The following is a 10,000-nucleotide window of genomic DNA, read 5'->3' on the forward strand; positions in this document are numbered from 1 at the left end:
GCTTAGCTTCGGTCATACACAATTTCATGAAATCAATTGTAGAAGGCCATCAAGCTTCAGTAGGTGAACAGGCCCGGAGGAGGCCCAGGGTGAGTGGAGGGGTGTGGGGGAGGAGGACCAGGATAAGTGTAGGGGGTTGGGGAAGGTGCCTGGGGCCTGGGGCTTCAGTAGGTGAAGAGGCCTGTAGGAGGCCCAGGATGAGTGTAGGGGGTCGGGGAAGGTGCCTGGGGCTTCAGTAGGTGAACGGGCCTGTAGGAGGCCCAGGATGAGTGTAGGGGGTCGGGGAAGGTGCCTGGGGCCTGGGGCTTCAGTAGGTGAAGAGGCCTGTAGGAGGCCCAGGATGAGTGTAGGGGGTTGGGGAAGGTGCCTGGGGCTTACCAGGCTGCCCTGATGGATCTTGGGCCTCTCCAAGGCCACAGTGATGCAGTTGAGGAAGATGAAGGCCAGCACCACATAGTCAAAGAGCTTATGGGCAATGATGGACTGACAGAGCTTTCGGAACCTGCAAAAACAAGAAAGGAGGGAGAGTGAAAGGGAGGGAGAGACAGATTATTCGAAAATGAGATAGATCTATCCATTTATCTCCATCTGAGTCATATTCACTTGACATGATGCATTAAATACTTTTAATTTAAAAGCTAGTGTTAGAATAAATAACGATGATGGACCCACTGTCTGTATAGGGCTATGTGCTGGGGTTTATTTGTTTATCTATGTGACAAGGCAACATGCTATTTCAGATGGTAAATATTCATGTAGGCTAAAGGACACTCTGAAATGCTGGGTTTGAAGGTTATCTTTAATGTTGTTTGTCTAAGTTACTATGTTTCACTTATTACTGGTTAGTTAACTATAGGTGCTGTAGGTGTGTGTGTGTGTGTGTGTGTGTGTGTGTGTGTGTGTGTGTGTCTGTGTGCAATATAGCCGAAAACAGTGCGTTATGGGGGTAATTTACAAGGTGCCCACACATGTGTAATCTGGCTAAACAGACAAGCTGTAACCATGGTAACCACAACTGCGTGGCGCCAACACAAACCTAGTGTCTCAGCTTAACACATTATCTGTGTCGGACTTAGGTTGGGTTTCGGATATGAAAATCAGAATGCCTGTCGGCTTCACGTCGGCCCCCTGTTACTACTCTCAGACTCAGGGTCGGGTTTAGACACAAATAAAGGGCCGCAGTCTAGCGTGTGGGGGTATGCAAGTCTGTATATATGTATGTGTGTGTGTGTGTGTGTGTGCGCGTGTGTGCGTGTATGCGCGTGTGTGCGTGTGTGCGTGTGGGTGCGTGTGGGTGCGTGTGGGTGCGTGTGGGTGCGTGTGTGCGTGTGCAGGTGTGTGTGCATGTGTGCGTGCAGGTGTGACGCTCCACCTGCTGGGTCGATACACTAATCAAGCTACTTTCCAAAGAGCTGGCAGTGCACCGTTCCTGGCTATTGATTCTGTCCAGTGGCTGAATTTGTTCAGCCGAGGCACTCCGGGGTCCGTGCAGCGGACTCCCATTTCTGTTCCACTCCTCCATCCCGCCCTCTCTCTAGCCATCCATCTACCCATCCAGCCCTTCATTCTCTTGCAAAAACTCTTTGCCTTTCGCAAACCAATCCCTCCCCACTCCCCAACTACACCCTCCCCCATATCCACTACCCTCACCACCCAGGCAACAGCAGGAGTCCTTGTGGCTTCAACACTTGACAAATTGCACCTGCTTCTCCACTGCTGAAACAGTGCCTCTGGCCCCCTTCGGAAAATGAAGAGGAATTTTGAAGGGGGAAGTAAGTGACTGTCTCTGTAACTGCAGGAGGAGGGCTGATAGAAATGCGGCACTCAGTCTCCCTCATTGCTTTTTCAAGTGAAGATTTGAAGAGTTGTCGCTTTTTTTTTTTTGACAGAAGCTTCAAGCACTGAAGCTCTCTTGCCGTCTCTGTTATTCTGGACGTTTAAACTTGACATGTGGTCATTTGCACCACTTTGTAGGAGGCTGCAGTGTAGTTACTGCTAGCAGGTATTCTCCACAGTCTTCCCTCGTGCTTAAGTAAGTAAGATTGTTAACATAGGTAAGTAAAGTTAACGTTGGCATAATTATGACACCTGATCAGTGTATTATTAGATAGAAAAAAAAAGAATTAAAAAACAGCTAGCTGCTGAGGGATTGTTCTATGAAAACAAAGCTTGTATGAGAAAAGAAAATGCCTGACGCTCTGTTTAACAAAAGATGTCTATGGTCTTCCCTGCTGCTCTGTTTAACAAAAGACGTCTATGGTCTGCCCTGCTGTTCTGTCTGTGATGGGCTTCATGGCATTTCCACCCACCAGGCACTATACTGCTATCACCAGGCCTGCCTTGTCATCCACCATGTAATTGCCAGTTCAGATGAAAAAGCCTCCAGTCTGGCTCTGCGCTGGGTGTGAGTGCTGAGCATTACCCATGCACTTTCCAGAGCACCGGCGTAATCGTTTCTCTGGCTTACAAAGGTGACCTTCAGCATGGCTGTTAAGCATCTCAATTGGCAGGACATGTGAGGGGGGGGGGGGCTGTTTCGTGTCCTCTGAGGTTGGAGTTGGAGTTGTGTGAGGGATGGAAGAAGGGGTGATTTGGGGTCTTACTTGTTCTGGGGGGAGAAGAGGTAGACAGACCAGTCCCCGCGCGTCTCGCACCAGTCTGGTCGGTACACCTCGATCATCTTCTGGACACGGAAACACAGGGTCTGCAGACGCACAAACAGAACCAGCCTGATAATCAACCACAGCTATTATATAATGGACTGCAGGTAAACAACTCACTCAACATACTTAACTTACATACTTACTCACTTACATACTTAACATACATGTGCCCATACATCAGCTTGGTCTATAATATTTAATGAGAGGATATAAGGATGTAAATAATCCCAACAGAGATACAGTATGTAATGTCCTGTATACCTACGTGATTGCAGAGACACGATTTCAAGTCTGAATGGATTCTAATTACTTAAGGCACTGTGTTCCGCAGACACTGATATTCATCTGCAGGGGGATTAATAAGAATCCCACACTGAAGATTGATACGACTGTATTATCCCTCTGGAATGCAGTAATATTCTCCACAGAATGGATGAGCCATTTTTTCTCTCATTACCCACTTCTTTTCTCTCATAACCCACTGGGTTTGGTGTTCATCACAGAATATTATCGTGTGCAGTCGCAAGAGTGGGAAGTCTCTCTTATTATATTTCTGTGCACAAGAAAAAAGTTTTATATGTATATTCTTTTTTTCCCCTCAGCCTTGAGTTGAAGGCAGTTGTGTGAAGCACTGTGAGGAGCAGGGGCATTTCCCCAAAAAGAGTGACATGAAGGGTAAATGTCGTCACAGTCTTAACGCTTACCATCCAAATACCAAAATGAGTTTGCTACTCTGTCCCTGTGCTCTTGGCGGTGCCTCCTCCTGCATTATTTCCCTGCATAATTAAAGTCTAACTTGATGTATTAATGAATGAATTAGTGACCCAACCTAATGTGTCTAATGTTAAATCTAATGTGTCGAATGTGTCACTGGTATAGGGTAACCTGTCTTCTCGCTTCCAGACTTACATTTACATTTACATTTAGTCATTTAGCAGACGCTTTTGTCCAAAGTGACGCACAAGGGAGAGAACAATCAAGCTAAGAGCATTAAAACCTGGTGTAACAATAAATACTGCCTATTTTAAAAAAAAAAAATAGAAAACGACATAGAAAGAAAAAGAAGTGCGGCCTGTTACTGCTTAAGTGCAGGTTAAGCCAAGGTGCCAGTTAGGAAGGGAGGTGCTCTCTGAAGAGTTGGGTCTTCAAGAGCTTCTTGAAGGTAGAGAGGGACGCCCCTGCTCTGGTAGTGCTAGGCAGGGCGTTCCACCAACTGAGACTTCCTTTAAGCTACTTAATAGATAAAGATAAATGCAGCATCGCTACTCCAATGGAAATGTTTTACATTCTAATTTATAAATGTTTTAAATATTCACTGAGCAATGACCCTCAATAAACATGCAGACTATCATTTTCAACAGTCTCTCTTTCAGTTACGATATTCATAGCACTGTGCTGCTTGAGGGACCCACAGGTATGTTACAACACTCAACAGTCATGCTACGCTCCTACTCACGTAGTCCACCTCCTCCTCCAACTCGCCCTTGCGGCTATTGACCTGCGGGAACACCTCCCCCAGGAGTGGGGCTAGAGGCCCGAGCGGGGCCTTCCCATTGCAGTCCTGGTGCTCGCCTGCCGCCTTCTCTCTGGAAGAGGTCTTCTTAAGGGGCAGCGGGGGGTGCGTCTGCTGCTGGGGGTGCTGCTGGGAGAGGGGGGAGCCGGAGGCCGGCATCAGCAGGGGCTCCGGCAGCTCCAGGGAGAGGGCCCGGCGGTCTCGTCGATGGTGGTCGCGGCGTGAAAGCAGCAGCGGAGGGGGCAGGTGAGCCAGGTGTGGATGTGACGGGTGGGGCAGGGACGGATGCGGGGTGAGGAGGGACTCATGCTCGCTGGGGTAGGGACGCGAGGAGGTGCCACGAACTCGGAGGCTGCCGCCCCGCACCTGTCGGCCCAGGCTGTTCCAGCTGCTGCGGCGGCTCAGGATATGCTGGGGAGGGGGGAGAGGAGGGCGCCCCCAGTGGTGGTAGACGGAACTGCGCCGGCTGTGCCGCTGTTAAAGAGCGGGAGATGTTATGACAGGAAAGAGGAGGAGGAGATAAGGAGGATGTGAAGATGACAGAGTCAGGAGACAGGAAGGAGTAGTGGATAGGGGGAAAGAAGAGAAACAGAGAGAGAGAGAGAGAGAGAATGTGAGAAACAGAGAGAGAGAGAGGTTATGACAGAAATGAGGAGGTGGAGGAGGTGATTTTTTTTTTTTTAATTGACAGAGACATAAGAGGGGGAGGAATAATGGTTGAGATGATAGGAGGAGAAAGGGAAAGAGAGAGTATGAGTAAAAGTTGGACAACTTTTCAAAACGGCATGTCCATTAGGAGGCGAAGGCGGTGAGAAACACGTGCACTGGAGGTTAATGTGTCTCTGGGAGATAATAACAACACTGCTGCTGCATCGTCGGAGGTGCATGACGACAATTACACATATTTAGCACAGAATCAAGTAAAAAGATCAGTTTCCATAGAAACCCTTTGTTCCAAAGAATCCCTTGTTGTCTTGGTTTTAAACCCAACCTTCCGTGTGAAGTTGGAGCTAAAAAAAAAAGCCCTGGCTCTGTATGAGGTAAGCCTCCCCGTCAGTTTACCTCACTCCTCTCACTCCTCTCACTCCCTCAGCTGCATAACAAAATGAGCTAAATTATTTAATGATTAATGATTAAATCATTGATATGAGGAATTGCTGAATCAATTTTTTTTTTGTCGTATATGTTTGTGCAGATGGGATTCATTGAATGATTTGTTTGCTATCAATACACCAGTGGGTGTGAGATTAGTCACTGGGCAAGACCAATATTTTAACTTGCTCTCAGATGCTGGTGCTTTGAGAAGCTTGTGGTATTGTGGGCAAACCGTATTTAGTTGCTTGTTTCTCTGGGTTTTGAAGGAGCAGGCTTCTCCTGCCTCCTGTGAAAGCACAATGCCTCACGTGGCCCAAGAGATTGATGTGTCAGGAAACTATATTTAAACCCCCGTGTTCTCTCGTTCTCTCTCTCTTTCTCTTCCTTGATCCCTCGATCCTCTCTCTCTCTGCCTCTCTCTCTGTCTGTCTTTCTCTCTCTCTCTCTCTCTCTCTCTTTCTCTCTCTCTCTCTCTCTCTTTCTCTCCCACTCTCTCAGTTTCTCTCGGAATCCTATGTGGCTGCTTCAATTAACACAGGTTGCCAAGACAATGCCATCTTTTTTTTTCAGTTTACTTATGGTGTGAGCTTCGCAAAAACATAAATATATGCCCAAAAAAAATGTCCATTCCCAAGCCTTCCCTTTCACTTGCTACACTGCTTTGCCTCCAGGCCTCCTGTTTGTCAATATGTTCTCTCATTAGACCAATAATAACCTCAAATGTTTTATTCATTTGATTGTTGGAGGACTGTTGTTATTTCCCAATAGGAATGGACAAAGCCTCTGTTCTCTCCTCTTTTTTCTGGTTTCAGACCCACAGGTGGTTGCAATGAGTTCCAAATGTTCCCTTTCATCAAGGAAGACTCAATATGCTATTTCCTGTTCTGAGTCTACATTTCCAACTGTCTGCGAGTCTCCACTTTTGAATATCTCAGTGAAATTCAGACTCTCTTTTTCAGTTTGACCTTCCTTCAGATGTAGTTTCTGCTGAAAAGGTAACACCCCAACTCAAGGGGCCAGAGGAAAACATCTGCGGCTGGAGACGTGACTCTACTGACACACTAATAAAAACAGACACTACAAACAACCAGCAACCAGCCAGAGCCGAGCTCACAGTCTGTCCTGAATTTCATGTCAACCCTGATCAGGAAGAAAGAACATTCAGCCAAGGATAGAGGGGCGGGAGGACGGAGATCAGAGCGGACGTACAAACGGTTTCTATTTCATACCCCTGCCCTGTCCTCTCACAATCCTCACATAATCTGTTTCTTCTCTCTTTCTCGCACAGACAAAGACATGTTTGGCAAATCTGTGTGAAAAATATCGACATAGACCAGTGGTTCTGAAAGTCTGGGGTGTGGGGTTAAAGCGAGGGGGGCACAGACAGGCGGGAAGTAGACGGTGGAAAAACAGAAACTAAAACCACCAACTACAGGCCAAGTTTTGTATGGCAGCCTAGTAGTCTATTTCTTACCATTGATGATGAGTTTATAGCCTGTTTGTACTTCTATTTAGACATAAATAGATACAAATATACACATACTTTAGCCTATACGTTCAGACGGCAATTGTTAAGTGCTGCAGAAACATATGCAGTAACAAAGTTTAAGAAAAGCTATGCAACAACTGATGGGCATTTGTATTTTCTTTCATTAAGTTAAATCACAGGCAATTTAATCCATCTAAATGTGAGAAACACGTTTTTAGTTTCAATCTCTGGCCGTATAATATTTTAAGTGTCCTTGGGAACTGTGTTCTAAATACTTGATTTTACCAGATGTTGTTGGAAAATATGCTTCAGGTTGGAGTTCAATTATGCACGTACTTGTGAAAGACTTAATAGCACACCAAGGACACTTATGATGAAGTGGGCTCCAGTTTCTCTTTAACTCAATTCAATTTAATTTGATATAAAGTTGCAGATGCAGTGTTGCTAAAAGCTAGTATTTAACAAGAGTTTTCTTTTTGATAAACTTTGTGTAAAGCACAGTTACAAACATAACAAAAAACATACTAGGTTAAAATAATGCATCATGTATGAAATTAAACATCATTTATAAGTTCATATTACTTTATGTTTATATGAATATAGGGTGACAAACCGTTCCCTTTTTTCATACAGTACATAGACATATGCACACTCTCTGCGTCTATCTCTCTCTCTGTCACTTTCTCTCGCCCTCTTGTCTTCACGTACCAGGGAGAGGGAGCGCTGCTCCAGGCTGGTCTTGCCCGAACTGATGATGCTGCTCTTCCGGGAGCCCAGAGCGAAGCTCCTCCGCTCAGCCGCGAACACGCCCAGCGCCGCCGACAGCGAACCCATCTCCAGGTGGCCATTGGGGGTCAGAGTGCAGATTTTGGGATCTGGGGACAGAGAGAAGTGGCAGGGGCAGTCACTCACTTTTACTCTGGTGCAGAGGGTTGAAATCATCAAGAGTTTCCATTTTTGCCCAGCATTAAACCAGCTAAAAACTATGTTCTCGTGTTTTGTTTTTCTAGTGCATCTCCTTTTTTTCAAGGAGTTCTTTTGTTGATTAGCATATTCACACTCATGAAGGCTTTATAAACATTTTAATTAGACATTAGACACTTTTTCCCTGACGAAGTGTGGAACTCCATTCCCGCTTTGGCTCTAGGGTCTTGCAGGCTATGAATTCAGACGCTGTGAGCAGCCTTTGCTTTTTTCGAAACTGCGGCCTTTGCAATTCTATTATTCATCTTATGATTCTTCTTCATCTTATTTTCCCTCGACGTAGTGCTACCAAGACATACAAACACGTGTCAGCCTATTGGAAGTGACAACACTGGTGGACTGACACGGTGTGGGTTGAGGCTGGTCAGATCTCGTCTGTATCAGAGTGAAACACAGGGACCTCGACGGGCTCCTTGTGTACTGAGGGGACTCCAGGCTTGCAATAACTCCAGCTGCGGTTGTCAGTGTGGCCGCGAACAAAAATCCTGGCTGTAGCGGCACGGCTAAATAATTAACTCCTGTGAGGTGGCCAGCCTTTCCTCCAGGTACAGCAGACCCAAAAGATTCCTTGGCCGTGGCATTTGTTTTCGCAGGAAGGTCAGAGCGGGGGGAAATTAAGTCATATCGCAGAGGAGAGGTGCCGACACATATACGCATGCACACACACACACACACACACACACACACACACACACACGCGTACATGCACACACACACATGCGCACACACACACACACACACACACACACACACACGTATGCACACACGCAAACACACACCAACCCACACACACACACCCACACACACATACATACAGACACACACACATACAGACATACACACACACACACACACACAGACACAAACACACACACTTTGCCATGATTTGCTTTATCTAGTTTCTGTCTGCAGTGGCCAGTATGCCTGCTACCGCTTCTCCGGGAGGCCGCAGATGGAGAGATGATTTATACATCACAGGCTGAGAGGCGCGCTTCTCCCCCCCCCCCTAGTCTCCCCACTCGTGTGCGATGGAGGACACCAGTCTGCCTGGGTCTCAAGGGTTAGGGGCGAGCGAGAGAGACAGAGCGAAAGAAAGAGAGAGAAAGTGAGAGAGAGATAGAGATAGAGATAGAGAGAGAGAGAGAGAGGGAGAGAGAGAGAGAGAGAGAGAGAGAGAGAGAGAGAGAGAGGAAGGCATGGCCTCTCCTCTGGTTCATCTGAGGAGATGCATGCGGGGGGAGGGGGATGAGGAGGAGAAGGGTGGTGGGAAGTGAAGCCATAGAGACAGACAGAGAGAGAGAGAGAGAGAGAGAGAGAGAGAGAGAGAGAGAGAGAGAAGGAAAGAGAAAGAAAGAAGGAGAGAGAGAGAGAGAGACACACAGAGAGATCTCCAGAATGCTCTGTACTACTTCAGAGCCATGGCTTATGCAAAAAAAACTATGCAAACTGAAGATGTCAGCTGTCATATTTAAACGTCAACGTCATATTTACTTAAACAAATTATATACAGTACTGTGCAAAAGTTTTAGGCAGGTGTGAAAAAATGCTGTAAACTAAGAATGCTTTCAAAAATGGAAGTGTTAACAGTTTATTTTCATCAATTCTTCATAAATTAACAAAATGCAGTGAAGGAACAGAAGAAAATTCTAAATTAAATCAATATTTGGTGTGACCAGCCTTTGCCTTCAAAATAGCATCAATTGTTCCAGATACACTTGCGCCCAGTTTTTGAAGGAACTCGGATGGTAAATTGTTCCAAACATCTTGGAGAACTAACCACAGATCTTCTGTGGATGTAGGCTTCCTAAAATGATTCTGTCTCTTCATGTAAACCCAGACAGACTCGATGATGTAGAGATCAGGGCTCTGTGGGGGTCATACCATCATTTGCAGGACTTTCTGTTCTTCTTTAAGCTGAAGATAGTTGTTAATGACATTGGCTGTATGTTTGGGGTTATGTTCCTGCTGCAGAATACATTTGGTGCCAATCATACGCCTCCCTGATGGTATTGCATGATGGATTAGTATCTGCCTGTATTTCTCAGCATTGAGGACACCATTCATCCTGACCAAATCTCCAACTCCACTTGCAGAAATGCAGCCCCAAACTGGAAAGGAACCTCTACCATGCTTCACTGTTGCCTGCAGACTCTCATTATTGTACCTCTCTCCAGCCCTTCGGCGAACAAACTGCCTTCTTCTACAGCCAAATATTTCTAATTTTGACTCATCAGTCCAGAGCACCTTCTGCCATGT

General features: G+C 46.2%; 1 protein-coding gene across 1 annotated transcript in view; it reads right to left on the reverse strand.

Moving 5' to 3' along the window:
* cacna1ib (calcium voltage-gated channel subunit alpha1 Ib) overlaps positions 1 to 10,000 on the reverse strand; it is a gene marked incomplete at its 3' end in the record, with an annotated part of 148,468 nt that overhangs the window by 39,848 nt on the left and 98,620 nt on the right. The window contains 4 exon segments of the mRNA XM_080843756.1: positions 379 to 502; positions 2,604 to 2,704; positions 4,120 to 4,650; positions 7,469 to 7,635. Coding sequence (XP_080699882.1) covers positions 379 to 502; positions 2,604 to 2,704; positions 4,120 to 4,650; positions 7,469 to 7,635 — 923 coding nt within the window.

This window comes from Sprattus sprattus, assembly GCF_963457725.1.
Source record: "Sprattus sprattus genome assembly, chromosome: 1".
In the NCBI taxonomy this organism is placed as follows: domain Eukaryota; kingdom Metazoa; phylum Chordata; class Actinopteri; order Clupeiformes; family Clupeidae; genus Sprattus; species Sprattus sprattus.